At 38.0% G+C, this 25,416-nt stretch overlaps 1 protein-coding gene and 1 long non-coding RNA gene across 11 annotated transcripts in view; one reads left to right on the top strand and one right to left on the bottom strand.

Annotated features, from left to right (window-relative positions):
- LOC121818193 (uncharacterized) overlaps positions 1-23,411 on the bottom strand; it is a 59,609-nt gene extending 36,198 nt beyond the window's left edge. The window contains exons 1-2 of the long non-coding RNA XR_006058264.1: positions 23,285-23,411; positions 21,127-21,216 (exon numbers count right to left, since the gene is read on the bottom strand). This is a non-coding gene — a long non-coding RNA (uncharacterized LOC121818193). The remainder of the gene's footprint in view (positions 1-21,126; positions 21,217-23,284) is intronic.
- The window catches only part of ZMAT1 (zinc finger matrin-type 1), a 78,807-nt gene that overhangs the window by 41,172 nt on the left and 12,219 nt on the right, over positions 1-25,416 (top strand). For 3 of the 10 annotated variants that reach the window (XM_060407973.1, XM_042241742.2, XM_060407972.1), the window contains exons 2-5: positions 17,941-18,047; positions 22,352-22,453; positions 22,529-22,703; positions 24,463-24,531. In XM_060407973.1, coding sequence (XP_060263956.1) covers positions 17,943-18,047; positions 22,352-22,453; positions 22,529-22,703; positions 24,463-24,531 — 451 coding nt within the window. In that variant the 5' untranslated portion in view covers positions 17,941-17,942. Of the gene's footprint in view, positions 1-17,940; positions 18,048-22,351; positions 22,454-22,528; positions 22,704-24,462; positions 24,748-25,416 lie in introns of all 10 variants that reach the window. The other 7 variants (XM_060407974.1, XM_042241743.2, XM_060407971.1 and 4 more) reach the window with 5 other exon arrangements.

Genomic DNA, 25,416 nt, shown 5'->3' with positions numbered 1-25,416 from the left:
TGTTTGAGAAAGATTATTTCTAAAGGTACAGTCATGGAGAATATAGTGCATATACTCCTGGTAGAATTAAAATGTTTACTTCTTAGCTTTCTTAATGGCTCCTGATTTCAAATCTGTGACTTAAGAATGAGATATATGTTCATAATATTGCAGCCAACCCTTTTGAGGTTTGCTGCATTCTTGTCCCTATTAAAATAGAACATGTAAGGCATTCTTTACAATGCTGCTTTTTTTTTTTTTGCATCAAGATCAATTGGACTATGAAATTCTTACTTCAGCAAAGCATTAAAACAGTTAGTAGCTAGTTCTTGCCATAAACATCTGATGAATTGTCTTGAGGAAATTTGATGTTTTGTACAACTAAATCTATTGTCATGTAATAAATGCAAGTAAGATTCATTTTAGTAAATACAGCCAATTATAAATTAGTCACCTAATTTGAATAAGCATAAACTTCTTATCAATTGTGGTAGTGTTCAGTTGCTAAGCCCTGTCTGACTCTGTGACCCCATGGACTGCAGCATGCCAGGCTTCCCTGTCCTTCACTGTCTTCCAGAGTTTGCTCAAATTCATGTCCATTGAGTCAGTTATGCCATCCAACCATCTCATCCTCTGCTGCCCCCTTTTCCTCCTGCCCTCAATCTTTCCCAAAATTAAGTTCTTTTCCAATGAGTCAGCTCTTGGCATCAGGTGGCCAAAGTATTGGAGCTTCAGCATCATCCTTCCAAAGAATATTCAGGGTTGATTTCCTTTAGGATTAACTGGTTTGATCTCCTTGCTGTCCAAGGGACTCTCAAGAATGTTCTCCAGCACCATAGTTTGAAAGCATCAATTCTTCGCTGCTCAGCCTTCTTTATGGTCCAGCTGTCACATCCATACATGACTACTGGAAAAACCTTTGTCAGCAGACCTTTGTTACTACAGACTTTGGTGAGCAAAGTGATGTCTCTGCTTTTTAATACGCTATCTAGGTTCATCATCGGAGAAGACAATGGCACCCCACTCCAGTACTCTTGCCTGGAAAATTCCATGGACAGAGGAGCCTGGTAGGCTGCAGTCCATGGGGTCGCTAAGAGTCGGACACGACTGAGCAACTTCACTTTCACGTTTCACTTTCATGCATTGGAGAAGGACATGGCAACCCACTCCAGTGTTCTTGCCTGGAGAATCCCAGGGACGGGGGAGCCTGGTGGGCTGCTGTCTATGGGGTTGCACAGAGTCGGACACGACTGAAGCGACTTAGCAGCAGCAGCAGCAAGTTCATCATAGCTTTTCTTCCAGGAAGCAAGCATGTTTTAATTTCGTGGCTGCAGTCACCATCCACAGTGGTTCTGAAGCCCAGGAAAATAAAATCTGTTAGTTTCCACTTTTCTTCCATCTATTTGCCATGAAGTGATGAGATTAGATGCCATGATCTTAGTTTTTTGGATGTTGAGTTTTAAGCCACCTTTTTCACTCTCCTCTTTCACCCTCATCACCAAAGAAAATTTAATTGGAGTGAACAAAGTTTCTCTTACCTAGAACTAAAGACATGTGATGATCTGGTTCTTTTCCTCAGAGGAAAGAGAAATTCTTTGCAAGGTTTTTAATTCCATTAGAGAGAATGAACCAAATTATAAGCACAGATTTCATTATTCTTTTCTGATTCAAGCCATATATGTTATTCTTTTGTCACAAAAAATCTATTTCATCCTTAATTGTCTGGTGTTGTCTAATAGTACTAGAAGGAAATTTCAAGTATGATCATTTGGATTTCACACTCAGTTGCATTTTGTATACAGGAACTTTAGCATAATATTGCAGCTATTTGGAGTAGACACAATCCAACAAAGTCCCTTTAAAAATGAGTTTCTGGCAAATGAATCCTCTTTGCTTTCCGCCCCCCCCCCCAAAGGCAGATATTGGTACAATCTAAATTGCATATATTTGTGTCAACACAGGGAATTTTAGTAATGCTCAAGTCCATGGTCCAAATGCACCTGTATCTAGAATCATATCTTTAAAATATTAACTTCTCCAGTCCTTTATTTCCTATAATCTTCCTGGGCCTAAATTTCATCATTTAGAAATGAGGACATTAGACTAAATCAGTTATAAACTAGAGATAATTTTGCCCCACAAGGGACATGTGGCAATATCTGGAGATATTTTTGGTTGTGACAACTGGGGAATGCTACCAAATTCTATTATAGTTAATAGAGGCCAGAAAGGAAAGAAAGAAAGTGAAGTTGCTCAGTCGTGTCTGACTCTTTGTGACCCTGTGGACTGTAGCCTACCAGGCTCCTCTGTCCATGGGATTCTCCAGGCAAGAATACTGGAGTGGGTTGCCATTTCCTTCTCCAGAGTAGAGGCCAGGGATGCTGCTAAATATCCTACAATGCATAGAACAGCCTCTCACAACAATGAATTATCTGGCCCAAAGTGAAAATAGTGCCAAGATTGAGAAACTCTAGACTAGATTATCTCTCAAATTACTCTGATCTGAAATAAAGCAATTATATGTAATATTAAGTACAAGGTTCAAAGCTCCTGGAATAGTAAACAAGCATACTTTGAGTGCCTTTGTGTATTAAACACTTAAAATTTTTTAATTTTATTTCATATTCATCACATCCTGAGAGAGGTAATATATTTCTAGATGAAAAAACTGGCTCAGAGTGACTAAATAATTTTCTCAAGTTTATATAGTTATGGGTAGAGATAGGATTTGAATCTGTTTGACCAACTCAAAAGCTGTTTGTTTTTTTTTTACTACTACCCAATGCTCTACTACTTATTGTTTTACTACTACCTAGTACTGTAGGTCATGGTTTTTTCTCCCATTCCAAGTTATTATGAAAGTTTTATTTTCTAAAGTCATGTAAACATTCCTTGTAGGAAGGAAGTAAAGAGATTAAGCACATTCATTAATAGAAAATTGGTTGATTCATTCTGTAACCAAAGGCTAAATTATACATAAATATAATAAAATTGTAGGAGCATCAAATACACGAACTCTTTTTTATAAGATCCCATTTATAATTTGTCACAAAATCACTGTTTCATTTAAAATAGCCTTCATAAATGTTATTCAGTAGAAGATCATTTGGGTCAAGAATCTGCCTGCAATGCAGAAAACCAGGATTCAGTCCCTGGGTTGGGAATATCCCCTGGAGAAGAAAATGGCAATCCACTCCAGTATTTTTGCCTGGAGTACCCCATGAACAGAGGAACCTGGCAGGCTTCAGTCCATGGGGTCACAAAGAGTCAGACACGACTGAGCGACTAACACTACACTACACTTGTGGCACTAATGGTAAAGAATCCATCTGCCGATGCAGAAGACATAAGAGACATGGGTTCGATCCCTGGATCAGGAAGATTCCCCTGGAGGAGGGCCTGGCAATCCACTCTACTATTCTTACCTGGAGAATTCCATGGACAGAGGAGCCTGGCAGGCTACAGTCCATAGGGTCACAAAGAGTTGGACACGACTGAAGCGACTTAGCATGCAGGCACACTACTGCTAGCAAAACAAAGGTTTATTACTTGTTTATGCAGTTTCTTGAGTGACAGGTTGGCTCTGCAGGTTGTCAACTGTCTTTCATGCCATAGTTCAGGGAGAAGAAGGATGCTTTGAATTTTTTTCAATATTTTATTTTTTATTGTCATATGCATAATATAAAGGTTTCCATTTTGAGCATTTTCAAGTGTGCAGTTCAGTGACATTCATGTTATGCCACCTGCACCACTATCCATGTCCAGAACTTTTTCATTGCCCCAAACTGAAACTTTTGTTACCTGACTGTATTTCTACACTCTATAGAACTTGCTGATTCTGGAAAAAACAGATATTTAAAAGTTATTCTTAATCTTTTCCATATCTATGAGTTTAAGCTCTCACTCCATTATCAGACTTAGGTTCTCTTCCCATGTTGAACCTAGTTTTTGACAGTACTTCTTTATTCCCCATTGCTTTTGTTTTATGTTAAAACACAAAGAAATGGTATCAGCATCAGAAATTCCTGTATGCTTCAAAGACACTATATCCCAGTCCATATTTGAGAGTATACCAATATATCATTAACATCTCACTACCAATCTGCCCTAAGGTGTGCTTTGATTCAAAGTATAAATCTTACAAAGCTATGGTTTTTCCAGTAGTCATGTATGGATGTGAGGGTTGGACTATAAAGAAAACTGAGTACCAAAGAATTGATGCTTTTGAAATGTGGTGTTGGAGAAGACTCTTGAGAATCCCTTGGACAGCCAGGGGAGCAAACTAGTCAATCCGAAAAGAAATCAACCCTGAATATTCACTGGAAGGACTGATGCTGAAGCTGAAGCTCCAATACTTTGGCCACCTGATGTGAAGAGCCAACTCACTGGAAAAGACCTTGATACTGGGAAAGACTGAAGGAGGAGGAGAAGGGGACGATAGAGGATGAGGTGGTTGGATGGCATCACCGACTCAATGGACATGAGTTTGAGCAGGCTCCGGGAGTTGGTAATGGATAGGGAAGCCTGGTGTGCTGCAGTCCATGGGGTCGCAAAGAGTCAGACGTGACTGAGCGACTGAACTGATGCATATTTTTTCCAGGATTATGACAGCAGGCAGAATATGTCAGGGAATGAAGAACATCTCAGAAGTGCTATGTTAGGAATATTAAAACAGTATACTTGAGATTAACTGGGAGATGTTTACCATCTATGTTTAAAGCATCTTATTTGCTGCATACAGAAGAGGAAATCACATTTCACAGCATTCAGTATTTTTCATTTGATATTCTAATATGTAATCTATATATATTTTAATCCTTGCTCTCCAACCAAATTAGATTGAAAGATGCAGGACCATCTGCCGTGAATATGGTGTATTCTTTGTAATTGAAAACTGAGCCACTTATACCTAAATTATAACTAAAATAATACTTCAGTTTGCTGAGAAGATGTTTTCTTTCTGACACTAGCTATAATGACTAAGACCTTACACTCAGAAATATGTGTGTATTGCCAAGAAATATTTGAGAAAGAACCAGCTTTTGGGTTAGGACATAGACAAGGAGATGCTAATAATGGAGGATTAGGGGAAGAAATACTGGGACCTTTTGAAGTTTTAGACCCATAAAGTGTGTATGAACTGAATAGCTGCTTAATACTTCAAATCATCTTTTGTGCTTTCCTGGTAGGCTTATTATTTGGAAAAAGCTAAGTTATTTGGGTCCTTCTGTAAGTACCCCACCAAAATTTTGCTTCTGTATGTATTCTAAAATACAGTCTTTTCCCTTGACCATCAACCCATGATATAGTCAAGTACAAAAGAAATTACAGAAATGGTAACCTGATAGATGGTATGTCTGTGATATGTTCTTAGTTATATGGCTAGTTAGTCACAGGGTAAAGTCTGTAATACAGCCTCCCTCTTTCTAGTGCTTTTTACAATCTTATTGCTTTTGGAATTAAAAATTTATATAAGCCCATATTTTAGCAATAAACCAATAAAAATACATTTATTTCCTATTCTAACCAGTTTAAAAAAGACATGGTGAGAGTATAATGAAGAAAAGAAAAGAGAGGAAGATAGAAATCTCCAAGTTTCTTCAGCTATACCTTGGTCCTGCTTCCTATCAGAACCAGCTCTTGAAGTCTAGTTCTTTGAGAGAACACTTCAGTTCCTGGCATGTAGTGATTGTTAAGTAAACATTAGTTTCTCTCTCAGCCATCTTCCTCACAGTCAATGTCATTTACTCATCTGACTCCTAATTTAACATCTGCTTCCTGAAGTTGGCCTTCCCCCTGAAAAACATCTGTACTATCACCAATTTTCTCTCCTATTTTCAGAGCTGGCTATAGGCCGTTTTTTTCTGGATGTCCCAAAATCATGTCTCAAGGAGTGGGGATTAGGGTAAAGCAGGGCCTAAAGTAATATTTATTTAGCACCCTGTGTGAATCAAACATATGTTTCTTATATATGCCAAACCTAGAGAGGAAGTTTCTCATTCAAGACTTCGGTCTTTTTAAGAGCCAGCTCTCAGGGAAATATTGGGCAGACTTAGGTTTGAATCCTGACTCACACTTACTAGCTGTGTGACTTTGTGACAATTGCTTGACTTCTCCAAGCCTCACATAGCACCTTTAGAAAGTAGATATTACATTTGTGTCAGATTTAGGGGAAATGCAGCTTGAGGAGAATTGGTAGTATGGCATGACCTCTGAAAAACAATACCCTATCATTTGTAATTGCCCTCAGTAAAAAGCCACCTTCCACAATCCTCCTGAGATAAATCTGAATGTATACGGGATCTGTTTGGGGGTCCAGAAAAATTCCTATCTATATAACTATGTCCTGGAGGTACAGAGGTTATTCACTTTCAGGTGGAAAATAAGTTTGTATTTTAGTAAAAAATTAGCATGAGTTAACAGTATGATTTGACCACCCAAAGATGGTAAAGCAATATTAGGCTGAACTACTAGAAGAAATATTCAAAATAAGGAGCAGAATATACTTAATATTAGTGAATTGTACACTGAAGAATGATTAAGGTGGTAAAATTTATGTTATATGGGTTTTTTGTTACCACAGTTTAGAAGATTAAGGTGATTTCATTTTATTAGTTTGTTCTGAGTGTTTGTGTTACACTTTATGAATGACATGGATGTAGTCAAACTAGTTAGAGATCTACAAATAATGCTGCATGACAGAACTGGGGTCAACTCACAAAGAGGCTCAAGAGGAAGGGAAGGAATAAAGATGTTATGATTCTCTAAAAATATTTAAGAAGAAAGTGTATGTTTTCAATGACTTAAAGGAATAGAACTAGGACTAGGGGAAGCTCTAAGATAGTGATTCTCAAAGTGTGGTCCCCGGACCAGCAGCATCATCACTAGGGAACTTTTTAAAAATGTACATCCTTGAGCCCCCTATCCTGGGACTATGGAATCAGAAATCCTAGAATGGGGTCCAACAATCTCTTTAAACAAGCTTTCCAGGTGATTCTGATAGCATACTAAAGTTTGAGAACCCCTATACTGTAGGAAAACAGATTTCAGTTCAACAAAAAGAAGTAAAAATTTGGCTGCTAAAAAAGATAGCAGTGATTCTCAACCTTCGCTGTGCAACAGAGTCACACACAAAGCTTTGAAAAAACAAAACTATGGCCAGGAACCACTCCCAGAGATTTGAGTTAATTGGTCTGGGATGGAGCCTGGGCATTAGTGTGTTCTGAAAACAACCAAGGTGATTATAATGTGCAGCCTGGGTTGAGAACTACCTTGGTGGAAGACTCAACAAGGATCACTAGGTTGGCTGTTTAAAGATATTACTTAGGGATCCTATTTACAAACACAGATTCTTGGTCCTCAATCCTAGAGATTTAAATAGATTTGAAGTAGTGCCAAAGAATATTTTCTTTTTATTTCCTCCCTCCCTTCTTCCTTCCTTCATTAAAAAAAATCTCTTCATGTTACACTACAACTCTGTTAGCTTGATAAGTATTCTAGATGACCAACTTTTGTATAAATCATCTTATTTACTAAAAAGATATTGTACAGTCATTATGGGTAAGGATCTGAGCCTGTCCTCTCGAGCATGGTTGATCATGAGAATGGCTTGTGGGTGGATGGGACCACCCACAGAGAGCTTTATTTTGATTCAGCATGTTTGATTTTGAAGCTGTGCCTGTGAATTTGATGTGAAACCCTGATTCAGAATGATTCTTACCTGAAGGTTTGTTTCTGAAATTTTGAATGTAGATTTAATCATCTTTGAATTAGGAAAGTGTGCTATTTAAGTACACCTTTTAAGTACACTCTAATATGCAACATCACTCTGATGTCTTCTTTTTGAATTTTAGATTTTTTGTGTTTTAATTTTTGATTCACTAAAGTTAACATATTTATTATATTATACCCAAAAGGATAATTTGCTTTTGACAAGTAATTGTAGATGAATGAATTGGATAAAAGGTCAGAGGTCTACATCTTGGATCAGCAACAGCATCACTTAAGCTTAAATGCAATGAAGGCTTATCATATTCATGGCAAGTTTTAAGTTCAGGCTATAATACCCTTTAGTTTCCCATAGATATGGGTGGCTCTAGTGGTAAAGAACACACCTGCCAATGCAGGAGACATAAGAGATGCAGGTTTGATTCCTGGGTCGGGAAGATCCCCTGGAAAACATGGCAACCCACATCAGTACTCTTGCCTGGAGAATCCAATGAACAAAGGAGCCTGGCAGACTACAGTCCAGTTCAGTTCAGTTCAGTCGCTCAGTTGTGTCCGACTCTTTGCAACCCCATGCACTGCAGAACACCAGGCTTCCCTGTCCATCAACAAACTCCCAGAGCTTGCTCCAACTCAGGTCCATCGAGTTGGTGATGCCATCCAACCATCTCATTCTCTGCCATCCCCTTCTCCTCCTGCCTTCAATCTTTCCCAGCATCAGGGTCTTTTCCAAGGAGTCAGTTCTTTGTGTCAGGTGGCCAAAGTATTGGAGCTTCAGCATCAGTCCTTCCAATGAATATTCAGGGCTGATTTCCTTTAGGGTTGGCTGGCTTGATCTCCTTGCAGTCTAAGGGACTCTCAAGAGACTTCTCCAACACCACAGTTCAAAAACATTGATTTGGCACTCAGCTTTCTTTATAGTCCAACTCTTATATCCATACATGACTACTGGAAAAACCATAGCTTTGACTAGACAGACCTTTGTTGGCAAATTAGTCTCTGCTTTTCAATATGCTGTCTAGGTTGGTCATAGCTTTTCTTCCAAGGAATAAGTGTCTTTAATTTTGTGGTTGCAGTCCCCATCTGCAGTGATTTTGGAGCCCCCCCAAAATAAATTCTGTCACTGTTTCCATTGTTTCCCCCATCTATTTGCCATGAAGTGATAGGACCAGATGCCATGATCTTAGTTTTCTGAATGTTGAGTTTTAAGCCAACTTTTTCACACTCCTCTTTGACTTTCATCAAGAGGCTCTTTAGTTCTTCTTCACTTTCTGCCATAAGGATGATGTCATCTGAGTATCTGAGGTTACTGATATTTCTCCCAGCAATCTTGACTCCAGCTTGTTCTTCATCCAGCTCAGCGTTTCTCATGATGTACACTATATAAGTTAAAAAAGCACGGAGACAATATACAGCCTTGACATACTCCTTTTCCTATTTGGAACCAGTCTGTTGTTCCATGTCTGGTTCTAACTGTTGCTTCTTGACCTGCATACAGGTTTCTCAAGAGGCAGGTTAGGTGGTCTGGGATTCCCATCTTGAAGAATTTTCCACAGTTTTTTGTGATCCACACAGTGAAAGGATTTGGCGAAGTCAGAAAAGCAGAAGTAGATGTTTTACTGGAACTCTCTTGCGTTTTTAATGATCCAATGGATGTTGGCAATTTGACATCTAGTTCCTCTGCTTTTTCTAAATCCAGCTTGAACATCTGGAAGTTCACAGTTCATGTACTGTTGAAGCCTCGCTTGGAATTTTGAGCATTACTTTGCTAGCCTGTGAGATGAGTGCAATTGTGCAGTAGTTTGAGCATTCTTTGGCATTGCCTTTCTTGGGGATTGGAATGAAAACTGACCTTTTCCAGTCCTGTGGCCACTGCTGAGTTTTCCACATTTGCTGGCATATTGAGTGCAGCACTTTCACAGCATATTCTTTTAGGATTTGAAATAGCTCAACTGGAGTTCCATCACCTTCATTAGCTTTGTTCATAGTGATGCTTCCTAAGGCCCACTGGAATTCGCATTTCAGGATGTCTGGCGCTACATGAGTGATCACACCATCATGGTTATCCAGATCGTGAAGATCTCTTTTGTATAGTTCTTCTGTGTATTATCTCCACCTCTTCTTAATATCTTCTACTTCTGTTAGGTCCATACCATTTCTGTCTTTTATTGTGCCCATCTTTGCATGAAATTTTCCCTTGGTGTCTCAGATTTTCTTGAAGAGATCTCTAGTCTTTCCCATTCTATTGTTTTCCTCTATTTTTTGCATTGATTACTGAGGAAGGCTTTCTTATCTCTCCTTGCTATTCTTTGGAACTCTGCATTCAGCTGGGTATATCTTTCCTTTTCTCCTTTGCTTTTTGCTTCTCTTCTTTTCAGAGCTGTTTGCAAGACCTGCTTAGACAACCATTTTGCCTGTTTGCATTTCTTTTCCATGGGGATGGTCTTTATCACTGCCTCCTATACAATGTCATGAACCTCCATCCATAGTTCTTCAGGCACTCTATCACAGCTAATCCCTTGAATCTGTCACTTCCACTGTATAGTTGTAAGGGAATTTGATTTAGGTCATACCTGAATGGTCTAGTGGTTATCCCTACTTTCTTCAATTTAAGTCTGAATTTGGCAATAAAGAGCTCATGATCTGAGCCACAGTCAACTCCCAGTCTTGTTTTTGCTGACTGTATAGAGCTTCTCCATCTTTGGCTGCAAAGAATATAATCAGTCTGATTTTGGTATTGACCATCTGGTGATGTCCATGTGTAGAGTCTTCTCTTATGTTGTTGGAAGAGGGCATTTGCTATGACCAGTGTGTTCTTTTGGCAAAACTCTATTAGCCTTTGCCCTGCTTCATTTTTGTACTCCAAGGCCAAATTTGCCTGTTAGTGCAAGTATCTCTTGAGTTCCTACTTTTGCATTCCAGTCCCCTATAATGAAAAGGACATATCTTTTGGGTGTTAGTTCTAGAAGATCTTGTAGGTCTTCATAGAACTGTTCAGCTTCAGCTTCTTCAGCATTACTGGTTGAGGCATAGACTTGGATTACTGTGATATTGAATGGTTTGCCTTGGAAACGAGCAGAGATCATTCTGCTGTTTTTGAGATTGCACCCAAGAACTGCATTTTGGACTCTTTTGTTGACTGTGATGGCTGCTCCATTTCTTCTAAAGGATTCTTGCCCACAGTAGTAGATATAATGGTCATCTGAGTTAAATTCACTGATACCAGTCCATTTTAGCTCACTGATTCCTGAAATGTTGATGTTCTCTCTTGCCATCTCCTGTTTGACCAGTTCCAGTTCATCTCGATTCATGGACCTGACATTCCAGGTTCCTATGCAATATTGTTCTTTACAGCATCAGACTTTACTTCCATAACCAGTCACATCCACAACTGGGTGTTGTTTTTGCTTTGGCTCCATCTTTCTGGAATTATTTCTCCACTTTCCTCCAGTAACATATCGGACACCTACCAACCTGGGGAGGTTATCTTCCAGTGTCATACCTTTTTGCCTTTTCATACTGTTCATGGGGTTCTCAAGTCAAGAATACTGAAGTGGTTTGCCATTCCCTTCTCCAGTAGACCACATTTTATCAGAACTCTCCACCATGATCCGTCCATCTTGGGTGGCCTACATGGCATGGCTCATGGTTTTATTGAGTTAGACAAGGCTGTGACTACAGTCCATGGGGTCACAAAGAGTCATATGTGACTTAGCTTACATGCACCTCTTATATTCGCTTCTTCCTTTCTATGCCTACTGCCCACTTCTGGTTTAACTTCATGACCTTTTGCCTGCGACTGATTCCTAACTCATAGCCCTATTTAAAGTCACTTCTTTTCCCTTGAATGCAGAATTAAGTCTAAATGCCTTAATGAAGCCATTTATGAGTTAGGCTCATTCCAAGCTTTGAATTATTGTCCTTCATATCCTTGTTGTTGTTCAGTTGCTCAGTTGTATTTGACTCTTCATGACTCCATGGACTGCACACGCCAGGCTTCCCTGTTCTTCACTGTCTCCCAGAGTTTGCTCAAACTCATGTCCATTGAGTTGGTGATGCCATCCAATCATTTCATCCTCTGCTGCCCCCATCTCTTCCTGCCTTCAGTCTTTCACCAAATCAGGATCTTTTCCAATGAGTCAGCTGTTTGCATCAGGTGGCCAAAGTATTGGAGCTTCAGCTTCAGCATCAGTCCTTCCAATGAATATTCAAGGTTTATTTCCTTTAGGATTGGCTAGTTTGCTCTCCTGGCTGTCCAAGGGACTCTCAGGAGTCTTCTCCAGCACAGAGTTCGAAAGCATCAGTTCTTTGCCGCTCAGTGTACTTTATGGTCCGACTCTCACATCCATACATGACTACTGGAAAAACCATAGTTTGAACTATATGGACCTTTGTCAGCAAAGTGATGTCTCTGCTTTTTGTTTATTATTTTTTAATATAAATTTATTTATTTTAATTGGAGGCTAATTACTTTACAATATTGTATTGGTTTTCCCGTACATCAACATGAATCTCTTGTGGCTCAGCTGGTAAAGAATCCACCTGCTATTTGGGAGAACTGGGCTCAGTCCCTGGGTTTGGAAGATCCCCTGGAGAAGGGAAAGCTACCCACTCTCAAGTATTCTGGCCTTGAGAATTCCATGGACTGTGTAGTTCATTGAATCACAAAGAGTTGGGCATGACTAAGTGTCTCTGCTTTTTAATTAGCTATCTAGATTTGTCATAGCTTTTCTTCCAAGGAGCAAGTGTCTTTTACTTTCATGGCTGCAGTCACTGTCCACAGTGATTTTGGAGCTCAAGAAAATAAAATCTTTCACTGTCTCCATTTTTCCCCATCTGTTTGCCATGAAGTTATAGGACTGTATGTCATGATCTTTGTTTTTTGAATGTTGAGTTTTAAGCCACTTTTTCAGTCTCCTCTTTCACTTTCATCAAGAAACTCTTTAGTTCCTTTTTGTTTTCTGCCATTAGGATGGTGTCATCTGCATATCTGAGGTTATTAATATTTCTCCTGCCAATCTTGAATCCAGCTTGAGCTTCATCTAGCCCAGAATTTCACGTCATGTACTCTGCATATAAGTTAAGTAAGCAGGGTGACAAAATACAACCTTCAAGTACTCCTTTTCCTATTTGGAACCAGTCCATTGTTCCATGTCCAGTTCTAACTGTTGCTTCTTGACCTGCATACAGGTTTCACAGGAGGCAGGTCAGGTGGTCTGGTATGCCCATCTCTTTCAGAATTTTCTACAATTTGTTGTGATCCACACAGTCAAAGTCTTTCAAGTAGTCAATGAAGCAGAAGCGGATTTTTTTCTGAAATTCCCTTCCTTTTTCTATGATCCAGCGGACATTGGCCATATGATCTCTGGTTCCTCTGCTTTTTCTGCATCTAGCTTATACATCTGCAGTTTGTTGATTCATGTACTATTGAAGCCTAGCTTGAAGGAGTTTGAGCATTACCTTGCTAGCATCTGAAATGAGCCCAGTTGTGCAGTAGTTTGAACATTCTTTGGCATTGACCTTCTTTGAGATTAGAATGAAAACTGACCTTTTCCAGTCCCGTAGCCACTGCTGAGTTTTCCAAATTTGCTGGCATATTGAATATTGCAATACTTTAATAGCATAATCTTTTAGGATTTGAAACATCCTAAAATATTTCAAAGGATGTCCAAATGACCACACAATTGCACTCATTTCACATGCTAGCATGGTAATGCTCAAAATCCTTCAAGGTGGGCTTCAATAGTACATGAACTGGAACTTCCAGATATTCAAGCTGAATTTAGAAAGGCAGAGCAACCAGAGATCAAATTGTTAACATCTGTTGGATAATAGAAGTAGCAAAGGGATTCCAGAAAAACATCTGCTTTATTGACTACACGGAAGCCTTTGACTATGTGGATCACAACAAACTGGTAAATGTGAAAGAGATGGGCATACCAGACCACCTTACCTGCCTTCTGAGAAACCAGCATGCAGGTCAAGAAGCAACAGTTAGAACCAGACATGAAACAAAGGACTGGTTCCAAAATGGGAAAGGAGTATGTCAAGGCTGTATTTTGTCACCCTGCTTATTTAACTTATATGCAGTGTACATCATGTGAAATGCCGGGCTGGATGAAGCTCAAGCTGGAATCAAGATCGCCAGGAGAAATATCAATAACCTCAGATATGCTAATGACACCACATTAATGGCAGAAAGCAAAGAGGAACTAAAGAGCCTCTTGATGAAGGTGAAAGAGGAGACAGAAAGCTGGCTTAAAACTCAATGTTCAAAAAGCAAAGATCATGGCATCCAGTCCCATCACTTAATAGCAAATAGATGGGGAAAAATGGGAACGGTGACAGATTTTATTTTCTTGAGCTTCAAAATCACTGTGGATGGTGACTGCAGCCATGAAAGTAAAAGATCCTTGCTCCTTGGAAAAAAAGCTATGACAAACCTAGACAGCTTATTAAAAAGCAGAGACATCACTCTGCCAACAAGGGTTCGTCTAGTCCAAGCTATGTTTTTTCTGTAGTCATGTTTGGATGTGAGAGTTGGACCGTAAAGAAGGCTGAAGGCCAAAGAATTGATGCTTTCAAACTGTGGTGCTGGAGAAGACTCCTGAGAGTCCCTTGGACAGCCAAGAGATCAAACCAGTCAACCCTAAATGAAATCAACCCTGAATATTTATTGGAAGGACTGATGCTGAAGCTCCAATAGTTTGACCACCTGATGCGATGATGTTGGGAAAGATTGAGGGCAGGAGAAGGGAGCAGTAGAGGATGAAATTGTTGGACGGTGTCACCGACTCAATGGACATGAGTTTGCGCAATCTCTGGGAGATAGTGAAGGACTCGGAAGCCTGGTGTGCTGAAGTCCATGGGGTCGCAGAGTTGGACCCGACTGAGCAACTGAACAACAAAATATTTGAAATATGAAATCATATTCTTGACCCCCCCCCAGTACCTTTATTCCACTCTTCTATCTGAATTTTATACATTGTTTAAAGCTAAGTTCAAAGCCTGTTTTCCTCTAGAAAGCTTTCCCCAAACTTCTCAGCAGGAATACATTGTACCTTATGTCTTATATCACTTATGACATTTTGATCTTTGGATCATAGTTCTTTCTATACACATCTTCCCTGATAAATTGTAAATTTCTTGAAATTAATAGTTATTCACTTGCTGCATCATTTCCAACATGTGGGACAGTTCTGTATGTATAATGGAAAAGGTCAAGATAAAAAGGTTAAATTCCAGCTCCAAGGAATAACGCATGTGATAAGTTTTCTTGATTTCAGTGAATCCTAATTTCCTAACCTTCAGAATTTGGGAAATAACACTTACCTCACAGATTTGTTTTAAGGACTAAAAGAGTAAGCTATTATCTTGTTTACACACACACAAAGGCCATCAATAAGTACTCTTTATTTTTTTCTTTATCTTTTTCCAAAATGTGTACCATAGTATTTTGAAACTAACCTCAGTAAATAACAATAAATCTTAATGATGCCCACGACATTGAGGGCCTGCACTCAGGTAGTGTTATGGGAAATTTAAAGGAAGAGATGGATATTAAATAACATGAGTTAGAATGGACAAGAAACAGAGATTTGCTGTGGCGAATAATGGCTGAGATTTTGAGTCTGGGATATCATACCATTTAATAAAGAAATACAGACCAAGAACTTGTTTGAGAAAATGAGTCTAAGGCAGTAAGTTTAGGCAATACCATTCTAAAGGAAAGTTTAGGGGTACCAGTAATTTCATGGGCTCCGTGGCAATGATTTGGATCACCAGTAATGAAAGACTGTTTAAAAAACTCAGCCTTCATATTTCCCAACTTGACTGTCACTATCAGACCTTGACTATTAGAAGTAGGGAAATCTGGAATTAAAGTTTGATCTAGGAAAGAAGTGAATGTTAAATCTTAGGAATTCTTGAACCTCTAAATTAGTAGTTTCCTTTTGCCTTCTTAATGGAAACTTCCCCTCTGTAACAAGTTATGTTGCCACCAAATGATAATATTTGCTTATTATTACAAATTTTAATAGGAAGTTCAAGATCTTATCACTGTGCTCATTGCATATAGTAGTTAAGGGAAGTCCTGAAATATATTAAACTCTTTACCTTGCTGACTTTACAGTCAAAATTAGAGAAATGATATATTTTAGAACAACCTAAATATAATTCAGAGGGGATAATATACATTATAGGCATAAATTTATAACTGTTCAACTTGTTTTTGACATGTTCCTTGTTACAATTATTATTATCTTGAACATGCAATTTAAGTAAGCCTTTTTAGTCCATACAGTGGTACTGAAAACTAAAGCTCAGTTGAAGATATCCAATATAACTTTGAAAATAAATACTTTTAAAGGTTTTTAAATAGAAAGTCCTACGTACTTCTTGCAAAAATTAAAATAGTTGTACAGAAATTAAAATGTTACATTTTCTCCCTTTCATCCTTTTCTGGCCCTCCTTCCCAAAGTTAATCATTTTAAAATTTAATTTATATCTTTCCACATATTTATATGTGATGTATATTTAATTTTTCTTAGTGTTGGAAATGAATGTATTATATTCATTGTTCTACAATTTTTTATCCATTTGATATGTCATGGGCATTTCACCATGAAAGTATGTGTAGTATTGGCTTATTCATTTAAATAGCCAAACAGCAAGCAAAATTTTGATGTTTTGTGATTTATACCTTGTAGATACACTAATAAATTTTGGCAGAATACATTGTAGCTGTTAGGAAGCTTAGACTGAAATGTGGACCTCAAGTGTAAATACAGAAATTTTTGACTTGTGTTATTACAGTGAAAAATGCAGCATAAGTTGTGGATGTTATTAATAATACTTTGGGGCCTTGTGCGAGATTTGTTTGGCCAAATGAGTGTGCCAATGTTTGTATAACAATGGAAAATGTTTGCCTACTATGGACAAAGTTTTTCTGTGGTTCCATGTGATTTTGTGTTAGTTGCTCAGTTGTATCTGACTCTTTGCGATCCCATGGACTCTACCCCACCAGGCTCCTCTGTCCGTGGAATTCTCCAGGCAAGAATACTGGAGTGGGTTGCTGTTCCCTTCTCCAGGGGATCTTCCCAACCCAGGGATCAAACCCTGGTCTCCTACATTGCAGGCAGATTCTTTACCGTATGAGCCACCAGGGAAATATGATAATATTGGAGCCATAGCTCCAGATAAGTGACAGTATTATAACAATGCCTTTTCAAGGATTATGTATGTGAGTGCTCAGTTGCTCAGTCTTGTCCAACTTTTTCAAGTCTTTGCAACCCTGTGGACTGTAGCCCACCAGGCTCCTCTGTCCATGGGATTTTCCATGCAAGAATACTGCAGTGGGTTGCGATTTCCTTCTCCAGGGGATCTTCCCGACCCAGGGATCAAACCCCCTCTCCTGTATTGACAAATGGATTCTTTACCACTGAGCCACCAGGGAAGTTATAGGGGTACCAGTAACTTCGTGAGCTTCATAAAATGATTTGGGGCACCAATAATGAAAGGCAGGATTAAGAAACCAACCCTTGGAATCTTGTGTTTCACATGTGGCTTAGTGATTAAAAAAAGAAAATCTGCCTGCCAATGAAGGAGATGCAGAAGACAGGGTTTGATCTCTGGGTCAGGAAGATCCCTTGAAGTAGGAAATGGCAACCCACTCCAGTATTCTTGCCTGGAAAATTCCATGGACAGAGGAGGCTGTGAGCTACAGTCCATGGGGTCACAAAGAGTCAGACATGACTGATTGAGCATGCATGCACAAGTACCCATGTAATCGTTAAAAAGGCTTTGTTATAAAACAGTCACTTATCTGGAGCTATGGCTCCAATGTTACCTAAAAATCACACAGACTTATCATATTAAATAACTCTTGCTATATCCTGCATTAGAGGCATGCTTATTATGCTCGTATTAAATTGCATACTCAATAAGCAAAATGCTTTTACTGTGACCTCACGAGGACTCAGATTTGAAGTGGTGTTCGATCCCTGAGTTCGATCCCTGGGTTGGGAAGATCCCCCGGAGAAGGAAATGGCAACCCACTCCAGTATTCTTGCGTGGAAAATCCCATGGACAAAGGATCCTGGTGAGCTACAGTCCACGGGGTCGCAAAGAGTCGGACACAACTTGAGCGACTCATCTCATCTCATCTCATGAAATGATATGTATTCTAACTATTCATTGATGTGATATATGTCTCACTTCCCTTTATTTTATTCATAGATATGACTTGGAATGAACAGGAAAAGACTGAACTTTTTGCAGATAATTTTTGTAATGTATGTGGAGTGGTGCTTCAGTTTGAATCACAAAGGATTTCACATTATGAGGTAGGTTAAAAACAATGGGAATGGAGTATAAAATAGATTTTTAAATGCAGCAGATAAACTTCATATGTTATCTGGTTTTGATACTTATGAGAATCCTGTGTATTATTTCCCTCTGATAGATGAAGAGCCTCGCTCAGTGAGGAACAGTCATTTACCAGCTTAAGTTGGGAAATTTGGGTTTAAACTCAGTCTCTTTTGACTCCAAAGCATATTTTATTTTCTTCACATCATTCTGCCTCCCTTTCTATCTATCAAGTCACTGTATGCTTCATGTCCTTGTAGTAAATATAAGGAAAGTTTTATAAGGCTTGGAAACTATAAGGCTATAGGAAACTATTAATGTGAATCAAGGGATCTCACTGAACTCCAGAATTTTCCTTTACAGTAAATGAAGGATAAAAACAAAATGAACTAGTCTTGCACTTGATTTAACTACATATTTTTAAGCCCAATACCATGGAATTCTAGAGCTAAAGGAAGGAATATTTAATGTTCTTACTTCTTTAGCTTATTGATTAGAAAGCTGAAACCCAGAGGAATAGTGATTAACCATAGCTAATCTTGGCATTACTAAGCTTAAAGACGATCTCCTCTGATTTCATATCTAGTGTTCTTTCCTTTCATTTAGTGTTGTCTCCCATTCTACATCATGTTATCAACTATTGGATTTTTTGTCATATGTGGTATCTGTATTAACAAAAGTACCAGATACATTTACTTAAAAGAAATATAATGCCAGTTCTACTTTAAAGACTAGAAACACCTGATCTTGTTTTGCCCAGTACTAATCGTATTGGCAGTTATATCTCGGTCCTTATGTTGATTTGGATTCCACTATTAATACTATAATTATAGATGGTGAGATTGTGTTGGCTGTGGATTGAGAGGACCTAGGTTCACTCAGTCGGTAAAGAATCTGCCTGCAATGCAGGAGACCTGGGTTCGATTCCTGGGTTGGCAAAATCCCCTGGAGAAAGAAATGGCAACCCACTCCAGTATTCTTGCCTGGAGAATCCCATGAACAGAGGAGTATGGCAAGCTATAGCCCATGGGTTTGCAAGAGTCAGACATGACTTAGTGAGTAAACCACCTCAACCAGGGTCAAGCCATTTTTGTTTTACCCTGGCCAAGTCACTTTACCTCTCTGAGCATGTTTCTTCAGGCTGCAAAATGGAAGCTAAAATCTCTCTTACTATTCTTGTGAAAATTAAATGAAATCAAACATTTGAGTGTGCCTAGCACATCCTGGCACCCCAAAGCTCAAAGAGTTAATAAAGAGAAACACATAATCAAGGAGCTCTGTGATAACCATGGTTGGAACCATTTGAATTTAAATTTGAAAAATAGCTCTTATGGGCTTATGAAGTACTTACTATTCAGTGTAGAAAATGTACAAAATTCTGAGAAAATGTGAATCAATCATAAGCCTGTCACTTGTGGGTAAGCATCATTTAGTTAACTTCCCTTTAGCTTATATGATTCCAGTATGCTTTCTAAACCCATATACATTTTTACAAAAGAGAATTGTATATGTTGTTTTGCCCTTGCTTTTTCATATAAGAGCATATTCTGAACACTTTGTCCTATCATTACATCTTTTTACTTTTCTATAATAGTATAATGACTATAAAGCATTATGTTATATAATGTTATAGCATATTTTTTATTTAAATTCCAGTGCCATCTATAAATTTAGTGTTTAAGCTTGTTAAATAACCAACTCAAACTATACATGACTTTCAAACTATATTTGAAAGCACCTCCTTACAGATATCCTACTTGTAAAGGTGATTTTTTTCTCTCTTTAATATACAGCTTGGTTAATATTGTCAGACTATCTCAGCATAGTATTTATTGTGCGTGTAATATAAGATAGTACTGCAAAATTTTTGAATTTTAATAAGGTTGCACTTATTAATATTTCCTTTTGTATTTATGTTTGTACATGTTTAAGAAACCATTCTCTGTATTTTTGCCAGATAAATATTTCCTTCTATTCTTTTCTAATATTGTTAAAAGTTTTATTTCTTGGTTTAATGTGTGTGATCCATCTAGTATTTATTTTCATATATGCAAGGTGATAACGTTGTTTTCCATATAGATAGTAGGTGTTCCAGCACTATTTATTTTTTTGCCCCACTGATTTGTAGTGGCACCTCTATCATAAACTACTTTTCATATATACTTTATTCTCTTATGTTTTATTATATTACTCTGTTTGCCTGTCTCTAAAATAATTTCACCTTATTACTGTAGCTTTAAAATATATTGTGATACTTGATAGGGGAATTTATATGACAGATAACTCATTATAATGTTAAAAGACAAGCCATAGATTGAATGGTATTTATATTCCAATAACTAACAAAGGATTAGTATCTGGACTATATAAAGAACTATAAATCAAAACAAGGAACAACCCAATAGAAAAATGGGAAAATGATATGAACAGGCTAGAGTAGAGATACTTAACTTCAGAGGTGATCATATGGGAAATTCAGGTTAAAATGATAATGAACTATCTTATCAAAACCATCATACTCGCAAAAATTAAAACCTAATAGCACTGAACACTTAAGAAACTATAGGAAGTCAAAAACACTCATACATGCTACATTTGGAGTTGTAAACTGCTTCAGCATCTTTGGAGATAAACTTTATACTACCTATTAAAGCTGAAAACCCTCATATACGCCAGATAGTCCATATCTGTGTATCTACTTTAAAGAAACTCTTGGCCATTATATGAGGAGGTGCATTTACATATGTTCAGTGCAGAGATGTTTATAATAAGAAAATAATCAGAAGCATAACTGCTTCATTAGGGGATTTGATGGGTAGCATATGGAGTAGAATGTTATGCAGCATGTAATATGAATGAACTAGAGCCATATGTATCAATATGGGCAAATCTTAGATAATATTGAGTTATAAAAAGTTGAAAGGATAGGAATAGGCTGATTCCATTTTCATAAAAAATTTTAAATGACAGTAGTACATATTACTGTTTATAGGTGCATGCATATCTGGTGAAAGAGTAAGAGGAAGTGATACAAAACAACTTTAAGATAGTAGTTACCTGCTGGGGAGAGACCAAGGAGGAGGCGATTGTTGAAATGAGGAGCTAGAACTTTCTTGTGTAAAATTTTACCTCTTTTGAAAAGGAGATCTGAAAGAAATAGAGAAAAATGTTAAAATCTATTACAACTAGGCAGTGGGTATGTACTTCAGCTACATTCCTGCACACACTTCACAATTTAAAATGCTATAGATAGAGTAATTGCCTCACAGTATGTGCTCAGGCATATTAATGTGTCCCTTCTATTGACATCAACATTTTGGTTATTATGTATTTTGTTACATATGTGTTCAGAGATTTTTTTTTTAATATGCTTAACCTAGAAAGGTTAATTTCCTCACAGAAAAGAATTTGAGAGGTAAGCAATACAGGGCTGATGTGACAGCTTCATAACACTATCAGAGATCTAGGCATTTTCTGTCCTTTTACTCAGATGAGCTAGCCTCTATCCTCAAGAGCCCCCATTGTCCTAGATGACCTTTACATCTTAATTCCAGAAGGAGGAGAGAAGAAGATGAGACGAGTTCATCCCCCATTCTGTTAGGAGACTTCCAGAAGTTCTACCCAACATTTCAGATTACATCTTATTGGCTAGAATATAGTCACATGGTTACATCTTGCTGAAAGGGAAGCTGGAATATGCAGTCTTTTAGCTGGGTGTATTGCCTAAGATGTGTAACTAAGGAAGAAGAAAAATTTGATATTAGACAAAAACTAGGAGTTTCTGCGGAGAAAGCAATGGCACCCCACTCCAGTACTCTTGCCTGGAAAATCCCATGGACAGAGGAGCCTGGTAGGCTGAAGTCCATGGGGTCACGAAGAGTCAGACACGACTGACCGACTTCCCTTTCACTTTTCACTTTCATGCCTTGGAGAAGGAAATGGCAACCCACTCCGGTGTTCTTGCCTGGAGAATCCCAGGGACGGAGGAGCCTGGTGGGCTGCCGTCTATGGGGTCGCACAGAGTTGGACATGACTGAAGCGACTTAGCTGCAGCAGCAGAAGGAGTTTCTGTCAAAAACTAAAAGTTATTGGTCTCTAAATTGTAGTGTTATTTTCATTTTAACTGAGATTTAGGGCCTTGAAAGCATGCAAAACCTTTTTATAAACTTGGTACACACTAAATATATTCCATCTCACAGGTGCTGTCCTCAGAGTCAAAGAGGTATAAATTTGAGGTGCCTGTGTTGTTGAATAAACAAAGTCATATTGTATCTTTTTCCAGAGTGAAAAACATGCTCAAAATGTTAGGTTTTATTTTCAAATGCCTGGGGAACAAAATGAAGTGCCTGGTAAGAAAATGAAGATGGATGTGAGGAATTTTCAGGTGAGTGGCCTATGTTGGTGTTGTTATTCAAAACTTAGTTATTGAATCTTTCTAACAAGATTGTGCTTATTTCAGGAGCATAGAAGTGAAGTAGTGGACAGAAACAAATTTTGTGGTCTCTGCCACATGGTTTTTAGCTCCTCAGTTGTTGCTCAGTCTCACTATGTGGGGAAAGTCCATTCTAAAAAACTGAAGCAATTAATGGAGGAGCATGATCAGGTATCTCCATCAAGATTTCAGCCAGCAACGGGTAAGATGACATTCACCTCTTTAGCTTCAATACAGAGTCTCTCTATAATTTTTTTTCCCATCTCTGCTATCCATTTTTTATTGGAGAGAATTTTACTCTGCCACAATAACTTGGTTCTTCTGCTCAGTTAATCTCTTTCTGTGCCCTTGACATTTAATATAGAGATCATGATTGCTAGCTAAATTTTAAGAAATGTTGTGACCGCTCCTTTTCAGTTTATTAAATCCAAATAAAAACATGTTTGCTATAAAGAAACAACAATAAGCAACCTGAGCTCTCCAGTTTCTAATCAAAATTATTAAGTCATAGTTTCTTCTTACTTCTTCCCCTTGGCATTTATCTCATTCTTTTTTTTTTTTTTGCTTTAGTACTTTGCAAAACATTATCTCATAATGTGTGTTCAGACCAATGTCTTCACCATAATATAGTTATGTTGCAGCATTTTCTGACTTTAACTGTAGACAAAAAAAAAAAAAGTGGTATGGAATCTTCTTCTACCCTGATAGTTCATTCCTTTCTTCCCATGAATGTAAAGAAAAAGTACCATTAGTTATATCAATCAGCAGTTATTGAAAACTTACTTTATGTTAGATCCAGAGATCCAGAGAACTATATAACATGTTGCTCTGTCCTCCTTCCAGTGATTTTGGGCCACCAGCACATGAGAGAACTGACCCACAGATCTCACTTTTGGCCTGAAGTGGCAGAGTATGCTCCAGCCTGTATTTTGAAAATGTTGTGTGCTAGAACAAAAAATAAAGATTAATCCTCTGGAGTAAATAATTTACCATATTCTCACTAGCTTCAACATTTTAGGAATAAAGCGTGCCTGGCATCACAATTTTACCTACATTAATTTCCAACTCATAGCATAGGCCACATCAGCATTAAAACATTGTTTTCTTAATAAATGAAATGAATTATTTTTAAATTTATTCTAGTCTCTCTGATTTTTATATTTGTTTTTCTGCTGTCAGTGGCAACCCACTCCAGTACTCTTGCCTGGAAAATCCCATGGATGGAGGAGCCTGGTGGGCTGCGGTCCATGGGGTCACAAACAGTCGGACACGACTGAGCGACTCCCCTTTCACTTTTCACTTTCATGCATTGGAGAAGGAAATGACAACCCACTCCAGTGTTCTTGCCTGGAGAATCCCAGGGATGAGGGAGCCTGGTGGGCTGCCGTCTATGGGGTCACACAAAGTCAGACACTACTGAAGTGACTTAGCAGCAGCAGCTGTCAGTCAAGAGGGACAGAATCAGTGTACCACACAAAAGAAAGCATCTTGTAAAGCCTTATCTTTAGTCCCCCAAATTCATAAATTTGGGCTCAGAAAGGAGACTACATGAAAGAGCTCTGAAATAACTGTAATTGTGGGAACATATAATTGTATAGCCTTGAACAACTGCATAAACTGTATTTTGATACGAACGTCACTGAATAGATGATCTACTTACTATGCTACTCAAGAAAGACATCAACTTAGAAGTTGGTACCTGTCTCTTTTACCCTCACTAATTTCAAGGGCCATCCTAATACAGCTCTCATGCCTTCATTGATTGCTGAATATTGCTTCCTGTATCTTTGTTGGAGACACTTGGTGACAGAGTTATATTCAATAATTTTTAGCCTGAATACCTTTCTCCAACAGTGCTGTGTGGAAAAAGTCCAGAGACAGTAGGTTTTGAAAGAACTCTAACTTTCTCTAACACTTTATAATGAAAACATGTGGATCACTTTTCATTATGACTGTTTCAGCAGGTGTGCCTATTACTACCTCTGCAGAGTCAACTTTTCTGAAGCCCCTTGCTGTCAAGCCTCCTCCAGGTGGGATTAAAGACAAGATTATGCCTTCCTCTTCCAGCAGTGCTTTGGATTTGAATAATCCAAACAAGTATTGCAAGCTCTGTCCTGCTTCTTTTAATAGTCCATTAATGGCCCAACAACATTATGTTGGGAAAAAACACAAAAGAAATGAAGCTAGAAAGAAGTTTGTAGACAAGATAAGAGAGAAACCTCTTCCTGCAAAATCAGATGCAAATGGTAAACAGTAAGAATATCCCAAATTTCTTTCTTAGGAAGTTTATTTATAGTTTATAAAACATACTGGCATATATATATATATATACCATTTTACTCTTACTGAATAGGAGGTTGATAATATTCATGGGATCATAGAATTTTCAGTAAGTAAGGACTTTTGAGTCCATGTAGGTTTGTCTGTGGTTTTCTGGAAAATGAGACCCAGAAAGGTTTAAATGACTCTTATTTATCAAATATAGGAATTACCATGGTTTCATGTTATATTATAGGTACTTATAGAAAGTATTTTAAATTAGTATTATATAGTTATTTCATTCAATCACTAAGTATGGCTTAAGTGTCTCTTGGGTGCTAGGCTAGTCATTCTTGGGAATACAAATGAAGATACACCACTTTCCCTGATAAGGGCAAGTCTATAAACTACTTGGGTTAATAGCACTTCACTGCAAGAGGCTGCAGCCATTTATTTTTGTGTACATATTTTTGATAACTAGAGGAGTGAAATAAAATGACTCAAAAAATCTTTTTAAAGGAAATGTATGATTTGCATTGATAGAAGTGGGAAGGAGAGAGGATGAACAAAGGAACTTAGGAAGAGTGGCAAGAATTCCGGCACAATAAAGATTCTGATCCTGACTGGAGTGATCCACTTGCTTGTCTAGCCTTTTT

This window comes from Ovis aries, chromosome X (assembly GCF_016772045.2).
Source record: "Ovis aries strain OAR_USU_Benz2616 breed Rambouillet chromosome X, ARS-UI_Ramb_v3.0, whole genome shotgun sequence".
Classification (NCBI taxonomy): Eukaryota; Metazoa; Chordata; class Mammalia; order Artiodactyla; family Bovidae; genus Ovis; species Ovis aries.
The sequence above is the reverse complement of the archived record's forward strand: the minus strand, read 5'-3'. Positions and strand labels throughout refer to the sequence as shown.